This window comes from Lampris incognitus, chromosome 17, assembly GCF_029633865.1.
Source record: "Lampris incognitus isolate fLamInc1 chromosome 17, fLamInc1.hap2, whole genome shotgun sequence".
Taxonomy (NCBI): domain Eukaryota; kingdom Metazoa; phylum Chordata; class Actinopteri; order Lampriformes; family Lampridae; genus Lampris; species Lampris incognitus.
Window position 1 is genome coordinate 5,163,752 of NC_079227.1, and position 24,011 is coordinate 5,187,762.

Consider the following 24,011-nt stretch of genomic DNA (forward strand, 5'->3'; position numbering starts at 1 on the left):
CTTTTTTTACATTTCATGTCTTACAGGCCTTGTTGCCTTTGTTAGTTTAGCAATATGTGTTTTCTGTTTTGTTTTTCAGGTCATATTTTCACTTTTTCTATTTTGCTATTCAAGTTGCACCACGTCTCTCTGAAGTTTAAAAATAGTATTAAAGTTGTTAAAATGTAAACTGTGGTGTCAGCTAGTTTCCTAACAGACATGCTAACACATGTAATACATTAATATCTCAAATGGGTATTTATCTTGACACAGTACAGAGTTTAAAAACCGGCCGTCATTTTGACCGCCCATGGTCGTTTTGGGCAGGGGTGAAATCCCGGTTGTTGTGGTGTTCAACTGGCCCGACAACTGGATGAAGACAGACACGGACATTGGACGACACCACGGTGGACGTTTTAAACGTCATGACTTGCACAGCACTGATTGATGGAACAGGCAAAACAAGAGCAGGACGTGAGTGAGCATGGCCATGAGCTTGAGGGCCCTGAGATGTGGTCACACTTCACAACCAGACCAGGTAGTCTCAGAGACAGCAGAAAGAAGACTACCAACACACAAAGAGGCTTGTAGTGACAACACTGGGTAGGGAGAAAAAATACATTGAATTTGCCTTAAAAAATCTCAGATAAATGTTCACACTAGTTTATGGGGATCAGCTGGCATATGATACGTAGCCACCCTCCCCCTGTGGGACTAAGTTTGCTACAGTTATTTGGAAGAATACAGATCCTGTAAAATCAAACCTTTAACCTAAATATCTCCCCCTTAACAATGGAGGGTCGGCCTTCTTAAGACCGAACCAAACCAAACAGGGTAAACGCAGTGTGGAGGACACACCCAACCTTCCCCCATCTGCCTTCCTATTGGACGTTAGGACTCCAGCAGCTTCCTGAGGTCTTCATCCATGCCCCGCCCACTCAGCTGGTCCAGGCTGTAGTAGCGGTGGACGACATCATTGGCGGTCACCACCACCACCCGGACGCCATGGGCGTCCTCGCCCAGCTGGCAGCCAATAGCCGAGCTCACCACCATGTCCAGTCCTTCATGGAGACCGCCCGCGTTCCTGTGGTAGTGGCCGGAGAAGACCGCCCTCACACCTACCATATAAGAGAGATAGAAAAAAAGAATCTTAAACGCTTGAAATTCATTCATCTTGTATCTGTCCTAATTAATACCCTTACACCAGCTATAAGATACAGATAGACTGATCTACTACTACTACTACTACTCTGCTACTACTACTACTACTTTCTGCTGCTCCCGTCAGGGGGCGCCACAGTGAATCATGTTTCCATCTCTTCCTGTCCTCTGCATCTTCCTCTGTCACACCAGCCACCTGCATGTCCTCCCTCACCACATCTATAAACCTCCTCTTTGGCCTTCCTCTTCTCCTCTTCCCTGGCAGCTCCATATTCAGCATCCTTCTCCCAATATACCCATCATCTCTCCTCCACACATGTCCAAACCATCTCCATCTTGTCTCTCTTGCTTTGTCTCCAAACCGTCCAACCTGAGCCGTCCCTCTAATATACTGGTTCCTAATCCTGTCCTTCTTCATCACTCCCAATGAAAATCTTATCATCTTCACCTCCACCACCTCCAGCTCCACCTCCTGTCTTTTCATCAGTGCCACTGTCTCCAAACCATACAACATAGCTGGTCTCACAACCATCTTGTAAACCTTCCCTTTAACTCTTGCTGGTACCCTTCTGTCACAAATCATTCCTGACACTCTTCTCCACCCACTCCACCCTGCCTGCCCTCTCTTCTTCACCTCTCTTCTGCACTCCCCGTTACTTTGGACAGTTGACCCCAAGTATTTAACCTCATCCACCTTCGTCACCTCTACTCCTTGCATCCTCACCATTCCACTGTCCTCCCTCTCATTCATGCATAGGTATTCTGTCTTGCTCCTACTGACTTTCATCCCTCTTCTCTCCAGGGCATACCTCCACCTCTCCAGGCTCTCCTCCACCTGCTCCCTACTCTCACTACAGATCACAATGTCATCCACAAATATCATAGTCCACGGAGACTCCTGCCTGATCGCTGATAATATAATAAATAAATATAGATAGACTGATAATCATAATATATAAATTGAAAAATTAATTAATTAATACAAATAAATATAAATAAATATTTGAAACTCATCAATCTTGTGCCTATTTTTCTTTGCCTGTTATGGACCCCGAGTCTGTAATAGAGTTTTGAATTGAATTGAAGTGAATTGAATAAACTAATTGAATACAGTAATTGATTTCAACCTTCACACCGGCAGATTGAGCGAGAGAAACAGAGAGGATGGCGAGAGAGAAACATCGTAAAAGCTGGGAACAGTCTCCAGACATGTAAGCCACATCCTTCCTAAACGATCCCCCGAGGCGACGCTGCCTCCTAGCGCAGCATCAAACCAGATCAGCGCACGCTAACACAGAAGCTCTGCCAGCTAGTTATCCAACTAGTCTGTCTCCTCCCGGACGAACACAGCAGCAGCTCGCTCTGAGAGGAGACCCAAACTGGACTTCTTCACCGTCATCGTGGGGATACGGACCAAGAGTGACGGTGATTCATCAAGCACGCGGGGAAATGAAACTCCAACTATCGCCGCTTTCCGCACAACGAAAGAACGCCGCATTTATGCAAAACGTGCCCATTAGTGGCAGCTGCTCTGCATATAAGAGAGGCGCTGATATGAGGGCCATCTACATGTATAATGACATCACTTCCTTATCGCAGCGCCTTGTCAGACAGACCAGACGCCTCAACTCAGAGAGGACAGGGGAGGAGAGGGAGGAGGACAATGGCAGGAGCTGAGGGAGTGTGGCGAGGAGGGGAGATAAGAGGAGGAGTGATGCGGGGACAAAATGGAAAAGCGAGAGCCTGAAGAAGATGCAGAAGAAGAATCAGATAAAACCTGTGATGGAGCCACATCATCCATTCGACGATATATTGGTGCTCTCACAAAATATTTACACTAGGACATTTTTGATCAGCACTCATTTGTAATGTGATATGATGTCCTAATAGGTAGAGACACATGATGTAACTGCTAGAACTGTCCAATAAGTTCAGAAAATTGCCCCTCTTTACTATAATGTAGCGAGAGAGTCGGACAGAGAGAAAGAGACAGACAGACAGATGGAGAGAAAGAGAGACAGATGGATGGAGAGAGACGGAGAGCTGGAGACATCCACCCAGAACCAGAGGAACTCTGAGGGGCTTTGCGCTCTCATGCAATTTGTTCAGTTACAGCAACACTGTCAGTTGGGGTGCAGCTTGGGCCTGCGGTGACGGTGCAACACCACCCCGATAAATGATTACACACGTCAACTGACGGCCAAGCGAGCTGCCCTCTGAACGAGGAGGGCAAACTGGACTCTGTTTCACACAAGTTTTGTGTGTGCTGTGTCGATTTGTGTGTGTGAGCGCACACATGGGTGGAGGCAAGGGGAAGCTTGAACGAGTTCACTGCAGCCTCTGGCAGAGGAAAAGAGACGCTCCATTTTCTAACAGCCAGTGTTTCCGTGGAGGAAAACCCGCCGTCTCTCGTCTCTGGAGAGACACAGCAGCCAAAAACCGGTGAAAACGCGGCAACAGAAGAGGACAAACTGCAGCCTGTGCGCGTGAAAGTCGCTGGTTTGTCCCAGAAATGTTCACAGGGAAGTAGAGGAACTTCCCCCCCAGAACAACACTGTGGTGAAAGTGTGCGTGCACCCAACGGTGTTACCACTCAGACGTCAGCACAGCCAGATTATCCTGAATCATCAAGTCCACCGCGCTGCACAACTTCCCAGCAGCTGAATAAAAATGTGACCTACATTTATATTAATAGTGTGGGCGGCGGGGGGGGGGGGGGGGACTCTGGCTGCACTTGCTGGACCATTGAATAATTGATCCATTGTAGGTGATAATGGACTGTTTGGGCTGATATGTCCGCATGTACGCAGGAAATGGTTAATCAAATTCAAATGTTAATGCAAAAGTGATTGCAGGTGCAATCCTGCAATTTCCTTTTCTGTTTATGCGTGCATCGTTTGGGCCCAACTTGAAATGCCGTAATCCAGGCTGCATTTGAATTTTCTTGTTTAGAATCCATATTTACTGGAAGCATTGAAATGTTAATGAGGAAGCCATCTGACACCTCATGTCCTGATTCAGTTTCACTTCAGGCTTCTGGCATGCATGCTCTTACCCAATTCAAAGCTCTCATAATAAATAAATAAATAAATAAATAAATAAATAAATAAATAAATAAATAATATATATATATATATATATATTCTAAGGTTTCATTTCCACCAAAATCCAAACATTTGTTTGGGTGTAAGCAGTGAGAGTCTGCACCCTTCATTAATTCACTGTTTCCCCAAATTAAATCACAGGAAACTGAGGAATCAGATTTGTCATTTCATTTTATGCGCACATGAAATGAAATGAAATACGGTTTCCCCCAGCCCACAGCAGCACAACACAATGACGAAAACACACCCAAGCTACAAGAACACATATCCAAACTACAAAAAACTACAAAAACACATATATCCAACATATCAACAACAAAAAAATCACTGTCCAAGAGAGTGAACGCCAAGATGACTGTCAGACTGCTGGTCTGCATGGGCTAGCAGTTAGCTTAGCCTGCCCCACTTCCACGTCCTGTCAGACCGCCCTCAGAGTTTCCTCCTCAAACGCAGCTCCAGGCAGAGCCGTGGTCCCTGGGCCCACAGGATGCAGCAGACCAGGCTCCCCCAGCCGATCCAGCGCCAGCTCTCACAGACAGACAACTTCGACACACCTCCCCGCACTCCACACGATGACACTAAAAACAGGCAAGGCTAGGCGAGGCCACCGCCAGACTGCCCTCAGTGTGACCAGAGCTGCCGGTCTGCATGTGCTAGCAGTTAGTTTAGCCTACCCCGCTTCCACATCCTGTCAGAGCGCCCTCGGTGTTTCCCGCCTCAAGCGCAGCTCCCGGCAGGGCCGTGGTGCCTGGGCCCACAGGATGCAGCAGACCAAGCTCTCCCAGCCATCAAACCAAGACTCAAACTTAGACACAGACTGGACAAAGACACTGCATGGACGGTACTGGGTGAGGTTGCCGCAAACATATGTTCACGCCGCCATCTTCCCACACTGGGTGATTGCTAAATGCAGCTGTACTAAGATATGGATGGTCTACAGACTTGCTACAGGGACATGGGCAGAGCCAGTGAGCATCAACCACACACAGCTTGGCAGAAAAATGGATTACTTTTTAAATTTTACTTTGATTGTACCAATTAAAATGTAACCCACAATGGACAACCGATGAAAGTTAACCACAATCCCAACACAATAATTGACAAATAAATAACTTAATTTCTAACCAGTGCAGATAAATCCAACCTGACCTGCAAACACACATCACTAGGTTTCATTTTCAAAGCTAAATATTAAAAGTCCATACGTATGCGTACCCTGTGGGGCTAAATTCATTTGGGGCTGTTATTGTAGTGAACCTCAGTCGGCAAGGACAGTGCTTTGTAAAACCATCCCTTGAATTGTTGGTGAGCCGGCAGCAGTGACATTAGGAACCGTATCACAATTTTCATGAGTCTGACTCACACACTCAGGCTGGAATAGCTGGGAAGGGGTTTGTGTGTGTGTGTCTGTGTGTGTGTGTGTGTGTATGGCGTGTGTGTGTATGCTTCTTACTATGAATAACAGCCTGTTTCCTTTAACCTTGCCACTGTTCTTAGGTTATAAGCCAACCCATCCATGTTAAACAGTGTTAAGTCACAAATTAGTTGTGCACTTCTGTGTACATTCATATGCATGTGCATGTGTGTGTTAATGCATCGTTTGTCCTTGCTGCTGTTTGGAGTGAAGGGGAGGAATGGCGAGGCTCGGAGTGACACTGGCCAAGACCTGCATTTGTTCAGGTCAACACTTTAGAGTAGATTATACCACAACATGTGTATGGCAACATTAGTTCTTTAAAGGGAATCAATTAGGAGTTTTAACATTAACGCAATACACACCGCATGGCCAAAAGTATGTGTCCTGTATATGGACACATGTTGGTAGGCCATGGAATAGACCGCTACGCTACCCGGACGCCCTCGAGTGTACATCTTTTTAGCCTAAGAAGATATATAAGTAGCCAGTACTTCACTACAGTCGAAATCATTCCAAACAGAATGCTGCGAACAGGGTTAAACATGGGGTCCATATTTGAGGATGGACTCAATAGATGAGTAACTTAGACCAAGAAAGAAGACAAAGTAGTTAAGCCTTTAATTACCATGAGGAGTAAACGTAGAGAAGATTTCACAAAAATAACAATAAAAAATGAACGTTTAAAACCCACACGGCTCTGTGAACCACCTCTCATCCCCCAACACCGGATGCTGTGATTGATTAGGCAGTGAAGTGTGTTTGTGTGTGTATGTGTAGACATGCATGTCAACACTGACACACAGGGGAGCCCTCTATCAACTCCTCGATGGATGGGCGTCACTAGGAGAACTGGTCATCCAATAATCAGTCTATGTCACCACATGTCTGCAGCTCATAAGCCTTTAAATGTGAAGCAGCAGCCACCCAACACCCTATCTAATGTCAGGTAGGTGGATAGGGGATCTTATTAGGGCCCCCGCAACATGGCTCCCTGTCTTTTTCTACACATCTGACAGGCCACGGTGAGTTGAACTGCACCAAACCGAGACACGAGGAGGCCATGGCTAGAAATGAATTGGCCGGTCCTGTGGCAGGGTCTCTCATCTTACAGTGAGAGGACAGAAATGATTTGGCAGCGGCTTGGTGATAAGGTCCTGCATCGCTAGAGTTACCACGCCAGGCATTCAAAGAAGGAAACTCTCTCTCTCTCTCTCTCTCCCGCCTCTCTCTCTCTGTCTCTCTTACAAATTGAAATTTCAAAAGTGCTTTATTGGCATGACAAATAGGTACTTGTATTGCCAAAGCAGTCATTACAAACAAGAAATCAGAACATATACTGAACAGGTACACATACATAGACAGATACAAGACATCAGAACATATACAGGTGCAGTATAAAATCCAGATTGGTAATCAGTTACCAGTAGTACTTAATAATTCTTTATCTATTGTTATCATTATTATTAATTTTATTTTATTTTATTTAAAGCAGTAGGATAGTTAAGACGACTGTATCTGCGTGCGTGCATGTGCATTTATGAGTCTCTGTGGACTGGGGTGTGTGTGTGTGTGTGCGTGTGTGTGTGTGTGTGTGTGTGAGAGAGAAAGGCTGTCTGTGTGTGTGTGCATGTGTGTCTGAGTGTGGTCTTGGGCTTCTTTGTGTAAAAATTAGGAAATATGTTTGTGAATATGTGTATCATTCAGTGTCCCTCAGATGGTGGTAAGTGAGAACATATTGTGCAGCTAAAGTACAGCTCTCTTTGTCTTCACCCAATAAGTAGGGTAGTTTACTGTGGTTTGGTAGGGCATCGAATTTGGGGTGTTTTTCTTCAAATTTTGGCAAGAAATATTAATATTTTAGTTTTGTTCATGTAAACTGCCAAGGCCCATGTCTGGAAAAACTTTTGAAGAAGGTCTAATTGAATCTGGAGTCCTTCCTCCGTTGGTGAAAGAAGGACTAGGTCATCTGCAGAGAGTAGGGACCTCACTGTCATGCAGAGTGAATCAGGTGCCGATGACTTTTCCAGAATGGTCGGCAACTCATTAATGTATATGTTAAATAGAGTTGGGCTTAAAGAGCAACCTTATCTCACTCCACACTCCTGAGGGATACATTGGGTTCTTTTGGAGCCAATTTTAATGCCACACTTAGTTCCTGAGTACATTGATTTTATAATGTCGTATGTTTTACCCACTACACCACTTCCAATTAATTTGTAGAACAATCCATAATGCCAAATGGAATCAAATGCTTTTTTTAACTCAACAAAACAAGTGAATAATTTATTTTGATTATGTTTTTCAATTAGGGTGTGTGGGGTGTAAATATGATCAGTAGTGTGGTAGTTTGGTAAGAATCCAATCTGGCTTTTACTCAAGACATTGTGCTTCATAAGGAAGTTTATGAGCTGGGAGTTAATAATACTGCAGAATACCTTCCCCAGGTTACTGTTCACACAGACGCCTCGGTAGATGTTGGGATCAAATTTATCCCCACTTTTGTAAATTGGCGTAACTAATCCATGATTCCAGATATCAGGGAAATATCCAACATTCATAACTAGATTGAATAATTTAAGTGTAACAGATTGGAACTTTTTATTCACAGATTTTAGTATTTCGTTTAAAATGCCATCAGGCCCATATGCTTTTTTGGGCTTCAACTTGTCAGTTTGGACTAAAAGCTCCTGCTCTGTGATGGGGGAATCAAGTGGATTTTGGTAGTCCTTGATGGAAACTTCTGATTTTTCTAGTTTGGTTGTTATGTTTTCTTGGTCCCTGTTTTGATCTGACGGCACTTTCTTAAAGAGTTTGGAAATAGTTTGTCCAGATATCTCCATCTTGTATCACTAATTCTTGGTGATTTGTTTTTTTTTTGTTTTTTTGTTTTTTTTGTTTTAGTGAATCCAGTTGTCCCAAAACTTATTGGTTTTATTGACATCTCAGTCAATGTCAATTGCTTATAGGTGTACTGAGTGTGTGTTTATATTGTCTTAGTTTCTCACAATATAGAAGTCGAATTGATGTAGTTTTTGGATCTCTGCGTTTCTGATTGGATAACTAGTGAGGTTCTTTCCTTATTGATTGACATTCTGCATCAAACCAAGTGTCTTCTTTCTTAAGTGTTGGTTTTGATCTTGATCTTTTTAATCTTGCTTTTTCTGCTTTTCTTTCAAATATGTTGTCAACTGTTTCCACGACCTGATTCACACCCTCTTTACTGAGGACATACGGAATAGTAGGAAAGTATCTAGGAGATTTTGGATTTCATGATTATCAATGGCTTTCTTGAACTCCACTGTACTGTTTTCGGTCCATCTGTATGATTTCTTTATGTGGAACAGCTCTCTCTGTCTCTGTCCCTCTCTCACTCTGTCTCTTTCTGTCTGTCTGTCTGTATTTGAGAACACACCGCGGGAACAAACAGGGCTCTCTCTGGGAGAAAGAACAACAGATTCTCCATCTCAATACTGTGTGTGTGAATAAACAGGAAAACAATAGACAGTAAAATAGAATAAAGGAGCTGGGAGGGCTGTTTCCTTCACAGTGAAATGTTGAGATTAACTTGACCTGTGAAATTCCCTCTTGAAGAAAGAAAGCTATTGACTTTCTCTTTAGAGGGGCTTGAGGAGGGGGTGGGTGGGGGTTGTGTGTGAGGGCGTCTGCATTCAAATGAAAAGTAAATGGAAGAGAAATGGTTTGGGCTTTTAAGTAAAAACAAAAGATAAGGAGGGCACAAAGTACCACAGCCACGTTTTCGACAGCACCACTGGAAAAGATGCCCTGCTCGTATGAAACAGACGCTTTAATTATCACAAACAGCACACTCCGTTGATTGACACAGCCAGAGTTTTGCCATCAAATGTTTTTAAACAGAGGTGTGGCGTTATTAAACAAAATGGCTATGCGTTCTTGACGTTCCTGTCGTTTTTGGATATGTGTTTTTGTTTTTGTGTTTGCACTGCTGTTGGCTAGGGAAACGATATGAAATGACAAATCAAGTGTTCCTTATTCCCGATTGTTCATAGTGCTGAACCACGTTATCACGGCAGCGGCTGCGGCGCATCCGGCCTGCTGCGTTCCCAAAGTGATCAGAAGGGCAGGGCGTGAGAGACGCCAGCATCAGACACGGCGCACAATCATCCGAGTCCCACTCCCTCTGGTCTGTGGCACCGTGTTGATCCGCTTTCTGCCGGCCGCCGAGGTTCTTCCTGCCAAGTCGGTGCCCACGCGTACACAAAAACATTCTGCACTAATAATCTCACGTCTTGTTTTTCCTCAGTGGAATCCCATTTACCTGTCAGCGGCTAAACCTCGCCGCCTCCCTTTCTCTGTAATAAAGACCTACATCTGGAGACTAGCCTTTTGTGTGTGTGTGTGTGTCTGTGGGGGGGGGGGTTGTTGTGTTCAGAGTGTGCTCAGAAAACACCCAGCGTAAGCAGTTGCAGCAATGACAACATAGTGAAAGCGAGCAGAGGAAGCTGGGGAATTTACCTCCTGCAGAAAAGTGCTCAAGGTCGTAGGAAAAGAAGTGCAGCAGAGACTGGAGGAGTCCACCTCAACCGGGCTGCACCATGTGTTTTTTGCTCGTTTATTTCAGTCGGCTTTTGACAGGCCGTGTTTATCTGAGCTTGGTTTCTCTGGATCCACTGATCAGCTGGTTTGTGGATACTGAGATACTGCGAACGCCACATGGTTCACATGCCAGCGGTGCTCCGCGGCGTGGTTTAGTGCTACATAAAGAAGAGCCTGTCCACGTCTAATCACGTTTGCTGTTCTCCCTCATCCTTCCCCTCGTTTGTTCCGCCCTCTTCCCCTCCCCCTCGCTCCATCCCTCTCTCTTTCATCTCCTGGTTACTGATTTGCCAGCTAGTGGATTGAGATAGGCTAATTGTGAGCAAAGTTCTCGTCCTGTCAGTAGAACTACCCCCTCATAACGGTGATTAGCTCAAGGACGAGGCCCTTCTCATCAAGCCCTCTCCCAGCCCCCCCCCCCATCTGCCTCCCCCTCTCTCTCTCTCTCTCTCTCTCTCTCGCTCTCTCACACACACACACACACACACATGAACAAACCTTTCATTGTCACATCATAGTGAATGGGGTGCGTAGGAGGGATCATGCATGTAGTTGTGTGTACATATTTTGTGTGCATTTGTGTCGATATGTATCTTCTGTGTGCATTAACATGTGTGTGCGGACTACATGTGAGTGCTTATGTGCAATTATGTGTATGTGTGCAGGTGTGTGTTTGTGTGCATGCTCATGTAGATGTGTGCATGCAAGCATGCATGCACGCATGCGTGTGTGTGTGTGTGTGTGTGTGCCAGAGCGAGGCTGTCATTGAAGCACAGGGCAGGGGAAATAATTCATCATTAAAATGGTGGCCATGGATAATTTGCATGGCAGAGAGAGATAGGAAGTGATGTCGGAGCGCCCTGCCCTCCCATAAATCACTTTCACCCATCAGTCACGGTGCAGCGTCCCCTTTCCTGTGTCTACGAGGGACACACACACACACACACACACACACACACACACACATCATACATACATGTACACACAAATCACACACATGTAGAGGGCCACACAGACAGATAGACAGAAAGAAAGTAAGATATACACAAGTACCAATGAAAGTGTTGCTAATAAATGGTCTCGCTGGCATGTGGTGAAGGCGTAGCAGACATGTCTCCCTACATCTGATCGGTACATTAGATCCCCACATTTTCAGACGTCAGTAACCTCCAACAGATTTCCAACCAAATCCCACCGGTGTGAGGAGAACCTCGAAAACACATTATGCAGAAATCCCTCATTTGAAATAACAGTCAGCAGTCCATTCATGCAGTATCCTATAGCTCATATTAACAGGCTAATTAAGGAAACAAGTTTTTCTGGGGCTTCAAGATCAGAGAGAGAAGAAACAAGGCCACATGTCCATGGGTGGTTCAACAGAACGTGTACATGACTTCCTGCAGGGCTAGACAAATACAATGACATCATCCTGAAACATGGGGAGAGCCTCACATCCGTGGGGCGTCCGGGTGGCTTGGCGATCTATTCCATTGCCTACCAACACGGAGATCGCCAGTTCGAATCCCTGTGTTACCTCCGGCTTGGTCGGGCGTCCCTGCAAACACAATTGGCCGTGTCTGCGGGTGGGAAGCCGGATGTGGGTATGTGTCCTGGTCGCTGCACTAGCGCCTCCTCTGGTCAGTCGGGTTACCTGTTCGAGGAGGAGGGGGAACTGGGGGGAACAACGTGATCCTCCCACATGCTACGTCCCCCTGGTGAAACTCCTCACTGTCAGGTGAAAAGAAGCGGCTGGTGACTCCACGTGTATCGGAGGAGACATGTGGTAGTCTGCAGCCCTCCCCGGATCAGCAGAGGGGGTGGAGCAGAGACCAGGATGGCTCGGAAGAGTGGGGTGATTGGCCAAGTACAATTGGGGAGAAAAGGGGCGGGGAAAAAACCCAAACAACAACAAAAAAAAAGAAAAAGAAAGCCTGATAGAGTCTGATATTGCTCCCTTGTTACCCTGCAGCTGGCAGTACACTTTGGATGGTTCTTTGAGGACCAGGCCATTTACTCTTTTGGCTTCTGCTTCTCTAGTGTATCTCTTCAGCCTGGTGGCCAGAGCTGTGAGCCTTTGTTTAGCAGTTTTCACTTATGGACAGCTTGCTGTACGTCTTCAACCAGGGCCCGTCTTTCATCACACCTTTCTGCACCACGGTTAACTGGCTAATATTGCTCCATGCTGCTTGGATCTTGCCTACAGCCTTCTCTTCCATGGAGGATACCGTTGGTGATGTGTTCTTAATCCTGTACCCAAGCATCTCCAAGGTTATGGTTGCAGTGGCATATACAAACTAATTGGTCTCCATTATGATGGCAGTTGAGATGTTGCGTAAGGCTGCGTTCACATCCACAAGCAGGCTTTGTGATGGTACTTTGTTACTGAGGCGTGGAAGCCGTGCCCGGGGGTTGACTGTCTTTACTCTGGATATCTTCTCCCTTGAACCTCAGTAGCTTCAGCTGTCATGGCTGGTAGGATTGTTTCAGCTGGTTGGGTCTGTCCTCATGTATCTCCTGCCTACTGGGCGGCCATTCAGAGTGCTGAACTGTATATTCATCCGGTTGGAGCTTCTCCATCTCAAGTCGTGACAGCACCTTCCTTCTATTGATGTTCGAGCATTGAGCCACTAGCTGCTTCTGAGTCAGTGTGGAAGTAGGTCCCCGGCTGGTCCACAGTTCCCACATTCGCTTCATATAGCCCCTCTCCAGTGGTCTGCTGTTATAGTAGCATTCCATCGGTTCCAGGTTCTCAGCCCTTGTCCATGAATGTCATGTTCCAGTGGCCCATTTCTCATCAGGTTGCCGTGGTTACCCAACACCTGACGCAGACCTTGTTAACTTGGGCGACGTCCGAGCCGGTATGACTCTATTCACGTTATTCTCACACATATCCAAGGTAGCTAGCTTGTGAAACATTAGGAGTCCAAGCGAAGGACTCTTACTGGAGACTTGTCCCAACTGGGGTTTGAACCACCGATCTCTGGCATGGAAATCCGACGTTCTTACCTACTGAGCCATCGGGCTGATATATATATCCAGTGTTGTTTCTACTTCTCACACACAATTTTGGAGTTTACCAAAAAAGGCATTTCACTGCTCATTGTATTTGCATGTGAAGTATGTGACGGATAAACCTTTTGAAATCTTTGAAAGACAAAGAAACAAAGACAGACAGAGAGAACGAGAGAGAGAGCGAGAGAGAGAGAGAGAGAGAGAGAGATATGTGGTATTGTGCATAATATAGAGAGCCTGAGTCTTATCTGAGCCTAATTAGCAGCTGTTTGTGCACGAGGCTGCCTGTGCCTGTGGCCGGGCTGGAAATTCCAATGAGATTTTCACTCATCCTTTTGTTTTCTTTTTTCTCAATAAATAAAGTGGGACTGGATGCTAATGACAGTAGTAGAACATGTGTGTGTGTGTCCCCTCTGGAAGCTTTATTGAGAATGTATTATTTTTAAAAGAACTTACATATGTAAAAAAAATTCTTTCAATATAAAATATACCAGCAATGATATGCATTTTCTTTCCATTTCAAGGTCAACTTTCCAATCTAATTTTCTTCTCTTCTGTCACTTTCATTTTGCAAGTAAACAGGTAGGTATATCGTCATTTCTCACAACCTTCATTACATGGATCCCATCATCATTTCCAGTTCCGTTTGCCAGCTGTGATTTGTGTGATTGTGGCTCTGCTTACTTTTTAACAACCTTTGACGACTCCTTGAGACCTTCCGATTATTCTAACTGATTTTATAGTTTGGCTTTTTACCCGATCAATTGCTGCACTGACTCCCTGCACCCCTGGTGAGAACTGTGTGGACTCAACCTCCAGCTGACGGAGCTAACGACTAATGGAACTAACTCTCTTTTCTGTGAACAGCTATCAACCGGTTTAATATTACTGTACCTTGTGAGGACTGCCTAAAAGCAATAAATGACATTTTTAATATCATGGGTGATATCGCAGCCTCACTGTCCAAAACGATCCCAGTTATGAACTCAGCCTTCTCTGATACCATACTCTGGGACCCATCATCTCGTTGCCGGCCCTCCTCCTGCTCCACTCCCAACTCACAAGCTACCTGGCTGGAGGTGGTAGTCAGACGTGGCAAGACAGAAAGACCCCGAGCTGCCTCACCTCTGTCCATAAACCTCTCATGTTGTTTTACCATGCTACCGGCCTATGCCATTGTTCACCCTGTTGATAACCCCGTAGCCGATGCTGTTCCTGTGGCAGATGTTGCCCCTCCCAACGTGGAACTGGTCCCTGCTCCAGCTTGGACTACTCCTGCTGCAACGACTGCCCTGGCTGCAGCAGTGGGAGGTGAGTCAGCTACTTCCTCCTTGCACGGTTCCCCCGCACCATCCTCCCCAGCGTTCGGGCAGGTTGGTCACTCCCAGTCCCAATGCTGATTCCTCCGGCAAACAGCATTCATCCCCTCCCAAGACTGTCTCTGGCAGCGCTGTCAATCAGTCACCCCCCCCCCACTACCAGGATCACTGGGGACTCCATAGTCCGAAAAATCCGTTTCGTAAATAAGTTCATGCGCTGCTTTCCTTGAGCCACTACTCCTGACATCCTGGAGAAAATCCCAGGACTCCTTGATTCATTTCCAACAATTGTGAGCGTAATAGTCCACGTTGGCTCCACTGATACTGCCCATCAGAAGTCCGAGCTGACAAAAGGCGATTTTATCCATCCTTTTAATCTCTTCAACAGTTGTGGAATAACTGCTTTTATTTATGTCCCAATTCTCACACTGGGTCGTGGGTGGGGCGTTTTAGCAGAATTCTTAGCCTTCATACCTGGCTCCAGTCCTTCATTATAGCACACAACATAGTTTTTATTCACAATGTTCACTCTTTATGGGGGCGCTCCTCTCTGTGTAGAGGAGACGGTCTTCATCTGAACATGCTAGGTAGTCACATGTCTTGATGCACGCTCAATAATCCAAGTCAGAAAATCAAAGAAGGTCGAATCAGTTCATCTGGATCCAACGTTTATTGACAGATATGTTTCATCACTCAATAAGTGACCTCTTGAGTCTGAAGACTGATGTACTCTGTGGAGCCCCTCCCCCCCCCCCGGATCAGGGATGGTCGTTCCCTCTTCACATAGATGGCCTCTTTGACTCCCTGTTCAAACCAGCGTCCCCCCTATCAAGGATGTGCACATCCTTATCCTTGAAAGAGTGCCCACTGGCCTGTAGATGGTGTAGACCACTGAGTCCTGGTCTGACGCGTTAGCTCTCCTGTGTTGTGCCATCCTCTTCCCCAGCTTCTGTTTGGCTTCCCTAACGTACAAGTCACGGCAATCCTCCTGGCACTTAACAGCGTACACTATATTGCTCTGTTTGTGCTGGGGGACCCGATCCTTGGTTGGACCAATTTCTGGCACAGCGTGTTTTGTGGTTTGAAAGCAACTGAAACGCGATGTTCAGAAAATACGCGTCTCAATTGTTCCGACACTCCTGCCACATAAGGAAATACCACTGGTTTACGCTTAGGCAGCTGTTTTACTTTTCCTCTCTTTTTTTGTTTTTTTGTTTTGGGTATGCCTATGAGAAAGTCAGATCCAAGACCTGGTCATGTCCACACGCCTTGTAAACACAACTAAGCGCTTCCTCGAAGTTAACATGGTTTTATTCAACCAAAGTGTGTGGGCCTGTAGAGACCATCACCTCAATAAAGTACACATCCTTAAGAATGAAGACAGACAGAGAAAGTAAGGAAAGGAGGAAACAAGCAAGATGGCTAACTAGCTCCTTGGTCACCACCAGAGTTGTCATAGTGACTGATCAAGCTGGGAAGCGTCAGTGATGTTGGCGCACATCTTCGGCCAATCAGATCGCCTGGCTGAGAATGAGCGCTGTATATAAGCGACATGAGGCGCAGAGGGCAAGCGGGAAAACAAATGTACGCAGATTTAATATCAGCCACATCGATGACAGATCGGGGGTGACAGTAATTGCTTGTGCAATTAAGGGAGGAGATTGTGGGGTCCTGTACTTGCCCGGGAGGGGGGTTATCACACAGAGCCAGCGTGTCATTAGTATCAGCCGGGACACAACCAACATTTCCCACAGAGGGGGAAACTATGTGCTCCGTATGACAAGCGAAGGGGAAGACTAATTTGTGTTGCACCAGTTTTACATGTACAGCCGCTGTGCCTTGATAAGACCACATCATTGCATGCACATTTACATACAGCTGCACACATGCACGTGTGTACAGTCACAAAACCACATATTCAAGTAAAAAAAAAGTACAGTAGTGCATGCATACACACACAAACACACACATGAACCCTGGGAGAGAAAGCGGGGGGGGGGGAGTAATGGGGAAAAATGCCTCACAGACACAAATTCAATTAAATGTGATTCTTTGTCTGAAGGGTTATGTATTCTCCCAACCATCACATGTCACTGGAGAGCAGGGGGTGGGGTGGTGGGTTGGGGGTAAGGCGATGGGGTTTGCTTGGGGGGGGGGTTGGGAAAACCGGGGAGCAGTAGTTGCAACTGCCTCACCAAAAGGCTGATCTAAATCCCGAGGTACTATAATCAAACCATGCCACAAAAAACAAAAGCGAAACAAAATTGGTTGTAGTCGGAGAACTGACGACGGTGTTCCACATCCTTTCACTTGCCTTCGAGGAAGGATCTTGATGTCCAACAACCGTTTGTAAAACATCTAGGCTTCCAAAACTGAAAGTACTTTGTGTGGAATTGGAATCAGTAGACAGGAGACGAGGACAGCCATCCAATTTAAATGTTCTTTGTTGCCAGACCGACATCTCACTTTACACAAGACAGCTGAAATAACGTCCTTCTCCTCACACAGCGTGGCTCCACAGAGTTGCTGTACAGTTCCAAAAGGAGTGACTAAGAACTGTAGGAAAATTAATCAACGAGAAAACCTCTCTGGAAGGTTCCACAACAGACACTGCCATACGACGGGTTTATGAATGTTCTTTTTATGAAGGAGCTCCTGACGGATGCTTTTTGGGGTTCACTCTAAAGGTTTCCTCAAACGTCCTGTTCAATTCTTTCTCTCCCCAGTTGTACCCGGCCAATTACCCCACTCTTCCCGAGCTGTCCCATTTGCTGCTCCACCCCCTCTGCCGATCAGGGGAGGGCTGCAGACTACCACATGCCTCCTCCGACACATGTGGCATCACCAGCTGCTTCTTTTCACCTGACAGTGAGGAGTTGCACCTATGGAGATCATTTAATGGCTTAAAACCAGCTGCTGGAAACACAACTGATTCCCATTTGAGTTTTTGTTTGTTTGGTTTTTTTTTTCTAAAGTTTTTTTGGCTGGACCGGCCGAGCCAGCCCTACAACCGTGAATGTCCCTGAGCGGCCATGGCTGTGTTCCAGTTCAGCAGCCACGTTCTTCGAAAGCTGCATTTGAAGACCGATTACGTCACAGCGGCGCACCAAGGCTGTCCCATTCCACAGGCTCCTTCAAATGCGGCCAAGAAATGCGGCCTTCGTTTGTCAGAATTTTAAGGACACACCAGATGGATCCTTTGCGGCCCAATCTATCCCAAGATTCATTGCGCGCCGGTGATTGGATTTTTTTTTCCGCAAGAAAATGCCGTCTCCAACTCCAGTGGCTGAAAATGACACTTTTAAATGAAAGTATTGGGTTTCAACTCACTCAAATATTTAACGATACAAAGGTTAAAAAATAAGGGGCCTACAAACCTCGAATATTCGTTAAAATAATGGGCAAAGTTACTAGATGTGAGTGATGCTCACGTTGGTAAAATCATCATCATTAATTGTCATTAGGGCGGCACGGTGGCCCAGTGGTTAGCACTGTCGCCTCACAGCAAGAAACCTGGGTTCGAACCCCAGGGTTGTCCGACCTTGGGGGGTCATGTTCTTCCTGTGTCTGTGGTGGGTTTTCTCCGGGTGCTGTGGTTTCCCCCACCATCAAAAAGACATGCACGTTAGGGTTAATACCCCTGTCTGTGCCCCTGACTGAGGCATGGCAAGACGAGCTGGAGTTGGTCCCCGGGTGCTGCACGGTGGCTGCCCACTGCTCCTAGCTACACAGCTAGGATGGGTTAAATGCAGAACAGAATTTCCTCACGGGGATTAATATAGTATATCAAAATCAAAATGAATGAAAAAAAATTAACTGGTAAACCAAAGGAGCTCGGACATCTGGAGGGAGCTCGGAGTAGAGCCGCTGCTCCTTCGCATCGAAAGGAGCCAGTTGAGGTGGTTCGGGCATCTGATCAGGATGCCTCCTGGGGGCCTTCCTTTGGAGGTTTACCGGGCACGGCCAACTGGGAGGAGACCCCGGGGTAGACCCAGAACTCACTGGAGGGACTACATGTCCAATCTGGCCTGGGAACGCCTTGGGATCCCCCAGGAGGAGCTGGAGGGCGTTGCTGGGGAGAGGGACATCTGGAATGTCCTACTTATCTTGCTGCCCCGCTACCCGATCCTGGAGAAGCGGCTGAAGATGAATGAATGAATCGTAAACCAAAAAAAAAAAAAATTGCTGGCTCCATTTTGTCAAATGCAGCTGTCAAGGTTGTTAGGGGACAGCAGCAGTACTTAGTGGTGCAAGGGTAAGGGTGGGCACAGCTGGTGGCGCAAATAGGAAATCCTCCAAAGACCAGACCATCTCATTTAACAACGCTCGGTTCGGCCTTCACAGTCTACGAAGGACACCCCTTTGTAGACCGTGTCCATTGAAGGATGCAGCCCCTGAATTGGGACAAACTGCACGTTAGAGTGACAGGGAGAACAAGTTACACGATTGGGCCGCTGGATCAGGTGACCAATGACGTCACTGAAGTTACATGACTGCTCGGCCGACCAGCAGCGTTACTGGTAAACACGGAAGTTGAAGTTTCCCTGATGGCCATTGCTCTTCCAAAAAGAATCGGTGCAGCGGTTCCAGCTCGTTCCACATTTATCGCACGCTAATGAACAGAGTATATTGCTGCTCGTGGACACAACTGAAACGCTCAGAACAGAATATTTCGCTGCTCTTTCCACACCTGGTTGGGAACTGTAACAGTGTAGAGCAGAGTAGGAGAGAAAATACCTCTTCATGTGCTGAGACATGAGGGAGATCCACAGTTAAAGCCCACATATAACAATCACTCCGTCAAAACACTCAATACAGAGTGAGTCTTAGAAAAACGAGTGACATCCACGGATAGAAACCGATGAAAGAGCAGGGGGAGTTAACAGATAGTTACAGTAGAATACTTACAGTTACAATTAAACTAAGTTCTCTTGCAAATCAAACATCCCAAGATATGAGTGGAAAGTATTGTTACTGCAAGTGAATTTATAACCTTTTTTGTGTAGTCTAATGTAGCTTCACCATGTCATGTGTGATATGCTACTTCAGTACACTTTTTTTTGGATCCTCCCCCCCTTTTTCTCCACAGTTGTACTTGGCCAATTACCTCACTCTTCTGAGTCATCCCAGTCGCTGCCCCCGTCGATCCGGGGAGGGCTGCAGACTATCACATGCCTCCTCTGATACATGTGGTTTCACCAGCCGCTTCTTTTCACCTGACAGTGAGGGACGCAGCGCATGCATGGAGCGAATGGGAGTGCACGAACAGGCGCCCCGACCAACCAGAGGAGGCGCTAGTGCAGCGACCAGGACACATACCCACATCCGGCTTCCCACCCGCAAACACGACCAATTGCATCTGTAGGGACGCCTGACCGAGCCGGAGGCAACGTGAAGATTCGAACTGGCGATCCCCATGTTGGTAGGCAATGGAACAGACCACCACGCTACCCGGACGCCCTATTTCAGTACACTTTAACATCAGATATTACCGGGACCACTTGAGAAAATTGCAGATGAACATGAAATATCCGGGAATTCATTTATAGACCCTCTATCACCGACCATGTCTGTGAAAAATTGGCCAGTTTCGAACACTGACCACACACGGTCCAGCACCTAGTCTTTTTAAAAGATCACCTAAGGTTTGCTCCAAAAACCTTTTTATGGTGAAGCATCGAATGAGAAGTATTTTTTTAAGGTTATTGATCCTGCCTCCACCTCCCCTAGTGAGAAAAATTACCAACGAGAGAGAGAGAGAGACCAAGAGAGAGAGAGAGACAGAGAGAGAGGACGTGAATAATGGAATGCAAGGAAAAGGGAGAGAAAACAAATTATCATAGCCAACGTATATGTGTACCCAGGAGAGATATAATTTGCTATGGATGAAAGGAGAAACAGCCCCCTTCATCACAGAGACAGGAAGAGAAAAGCCAACAGTGTACTCTCTCTCTCTCTCTCCCAAACAGAACATGCTGCAAAGCACATCTCCTACATTTCTGAGATTCCGTCCCCGTCTCAGTCGTTTTCCTCGATGAAAAAGCACATCTCTCCGCACTGACCGTCTGTTGGGGATATTTTTACCAGACGCTTGCGTGCCCTGCAGGGAAATCCTACTTCATGCACCTTCCCACATCTCATTCGTCAACTTCACCAATAACAAGGAAACACCACAGTAAATCGTTAGTTTGTTTTCCCCCTGAAATTCTGCAGTGCCGTGCGCCGCTAAACAGCATGCTGACAAGTGGAAGACAGGGAAACATGGAATTTGGGAACACGTCAAGGCTTTCCTTGAAATCCGGCCTAATTAGAAGCGACATGATAAGCAACAACTGTGACAAGTGGCCATGTAGTTAGCTTGCACCCATTTTGACTGGTTGTTTCCATTTACTTGATACCTGTTAAGACTCCAGTGACATATGAGGCACCGCACATCTGTTTATCACTCCTACAGCACAGCCTCGAGCTCATTTTCCTCACTCGTTTCGTTTTCCCAGCCAGTTATTTGTCTGCGACATTTTGGTTCTGTAAGTCAAGGGCCTGCACTCAGCTCCACCGATCAGAGGTAATACATTAACAGGACAGTCAATCTTGGCACAGCTAGCTTTGTTCCAAGATGGTGGAATGGCAGTATATTAAGCTGCGACTACCAGATTGTGACCGATTTAATTAAAATACTCCCAGAAACCCCTCAATAGAATCCCATGTACATTAAAGTACAATTCTAAAGAACAAGTAAGGAATTCACTTTCAATTTGCACAAGTGTGTGTTTTGTTTGAAATCTTTGACATTCCCCTTGTAAAGCACAACATCACTTCAAAGACTGAAGCTCCTGAACGGGAGATCAAATTTCATCAGGTATTATCATAAGATCTCATCTCATCTCATCATCAGCCGCTTCTCCGGGGTCAGGTCACAGTGGCAGCAAGCTAAGTAGGGCACTCCAGACATCCCTTACCCAGCAACACCCTCCAGCTCCTCCTGGGGAATCCCAAGATGTTCTCAGGCCAGATTGGACATATAGTCCCTCCAGCGAGTTCTGGGTCTACCCCGGGGTCTCCTACCAGTTGGACATGCCCAGAAAACCTCCAAAGGAAGGCACCCAGGAGGCATCCTAATCAGATACCCGAACCACCTCAACTGGCTCCTTTCGACGTGAAGGAGCAGTGGCTCTACTCCGAGCTCCCTCCAGATGTCCGAGCTCCTCATCCTATCTATAAGGCTGAGCCCAGACACCCTATGGAAGAATCTCATTTCAGCTGCTTGTATCCGCGATCTCACCCTTTCGGTCACTACCCAAAGCTCATGACCATAGGTGGGGGTTGGAACAAAGATTGACTGGTAAATTGAGAGTTTTGCCTTCCCAGCTCCCTCTTCACCACAATGGTCCAGTACAACACCCACATTACTGCTGATGCTGCACCAATCCACCTATCCATATCCCACTCCATCCTACCCTCACTCGTGAACAAGACCCCGAGACACCTGAACTCCTTCACTTGAGGCAACAACCCATCCCCAACCCAGAGGGAGGAATCCACCATTTTCCGGCAGAGAACCACGGCCTCAGACTTGGAGGTACTGACTCTCATCCCAGCCATTTCACACTCAGCTGCAAACCGTCCCAGTGCGAGCTGGAGGTCACATGCTGATGAGGCCAACAAAACCACATCATCTGCGAAGAGCAGAGATGCAATTCTGAGGTTCCCAAAATGGACACACTCCTCACCTCGGCTGCGCCTTGAGATCCTGTCCATGAATATCACAAACAGAATTGGAGATAAGGGACAACCTTGGCAGAGTCCGATACCCACTGAAAACGTGTTTGACTTTGTGCCGAGAATGCGGACAGAGCTCTCACTTTGGTTATAGAAGGACTGGGTGGCTTGTTGCAACTGTTCCGGTACCCCATACTCCCTCAGTACCCCCCACTGAGTGCTCCAAGGTGCACGGTCGTAAGTCCACAAAACACATGTAGACTGACTGGTCAAACTGCCATGCCTCGCTCAGCACTTCCGCAAGGGTAAAGAGTTGGTCTGTTGTTCCACAGCCAGGATGGAATCCACATTGTTCCTCCTGGAGCCGAGGTTTGACATTCGGTCGGAGCCTCCTTTCCAGCATCCTAGAGTAGACTTTCCCACGGAGGTTGAGCAGTGTGATGCCCTGATTATTAGAGCACACCCTCTGGTCACCCGTGGACCCATCACCCGTGGAGATGAGCATTGGGGTAGGGTGCAATGAAGGCCGGGCAGCAGGCAAAGGTGGGGACTGGGGTGTGCCGACTTCCAGCATTGCAGTCTGGTGCCCGGGACATGGAATCATAAGATCTGCTTCGCGATATTATCTGGATAGTGAACATATCGATAACATCATCTGCATATACACCTGTGTAAATGGTATTTTTGTGTTCTTGTTGTTCATCTCATTGTGATCGGATCTCCTTTTTCATTGGCGCCATGCAAAGAAGTCAAGTGGCTGGACAGTCACCGAGTCTGTTGACTGCCGTTAGAAACATCAGTCAAAACATTAACACATATATTGGTGAAGGGGTCAATTCTACTACAGGTGAAACGGCAAGTCGTGTCACATTCATGTTTGTAACTGCTGTGAATGTCACTATATTAATCATTCAATGTCAGATAAGTGGTGTGTGCCAACGTTTGGCGAGTCTGACTAGATTACAATCATCTGAATAAACTGCAGTACTTTCAAATATCAGCTGCAGAGAAGATGGTTCTACCGGCTGGCTGGGACTATCTTTCCATTGCCAGCATGCTGTATGGACTGCATTTACACTTGGCTGGTTCTGGCTGAGATTCGATTACAACGCAAGCCAGGTTATCTCTGAGGATGGTCTGGCAGATCCTATCCTATTCCAATCCCAGTGAATGCAGTATACATCTTGCAGTAATATGTGTTGTTCTTTACCCAGATGAGATATCCAGATACAGATCATATGCAACTACTGGGGATCAGAGATGCCCCTTCACACAAACTGTCAATAAGGTCACTGTAATCAAATAGCAAGACTTCGCTTTAGGGAGACTGCAGCATGACGGACAAACAAGAAGCTTAAGCATTGCCTATTCAGGTTTGTGGTGACTGTAGTCAAATTTTAGAAATGGCAGTCAGGTTCTTCTTCCATTGCTTTTGGCCGCTCCCGTTAGGGGGCGCCACAGCGGATCATCTGTTTCCATCTCTTCCTGTCCTCTGCATCTTCCTCTGTCACATCAACCACCTACATGTCCTCCCTCACCACATCCATAAACCTCCTCTTTGGCCTTCCTCTTCTCCTCTTCCCTGGCAGCTCCATATTCAGCATCCTTCTCCCAATATACCCAGCATCTCTCCTCCACACATGTCCAAACCATCTCAATCTTGCTTCTCTTGCTATGTCTCCAAACCGTCCAACCTGAGCTCTCCCTCTAATATACTCATTCCTA

At 46.6% G+C, this 24,011-nt stretch overlaps 1 protein-coding gene across 1 annotated transcript in view; it reads right to left on the reverse strand.

Moving 5' to 3' along the window:
- Positions 1-870: 870 nt before the first annotated feature.
- cpped1 (calcineurin-like phosphoesterase domain containing 1) overlaps positions 871-24,011 on the reverse strand; it is a 91,938-nt gene continuing 68,797 nt past the window's right edge. Inside the window, exon 6 of the mRNA XM_056297673.1 lies at positions 871-1,097. Coding sequence (XP_056153648.1) covers positions 871-1,097 — 227 coding nt within the window. The remainder of the gene's footprint in view (positions 1,098-24,011) is intronic.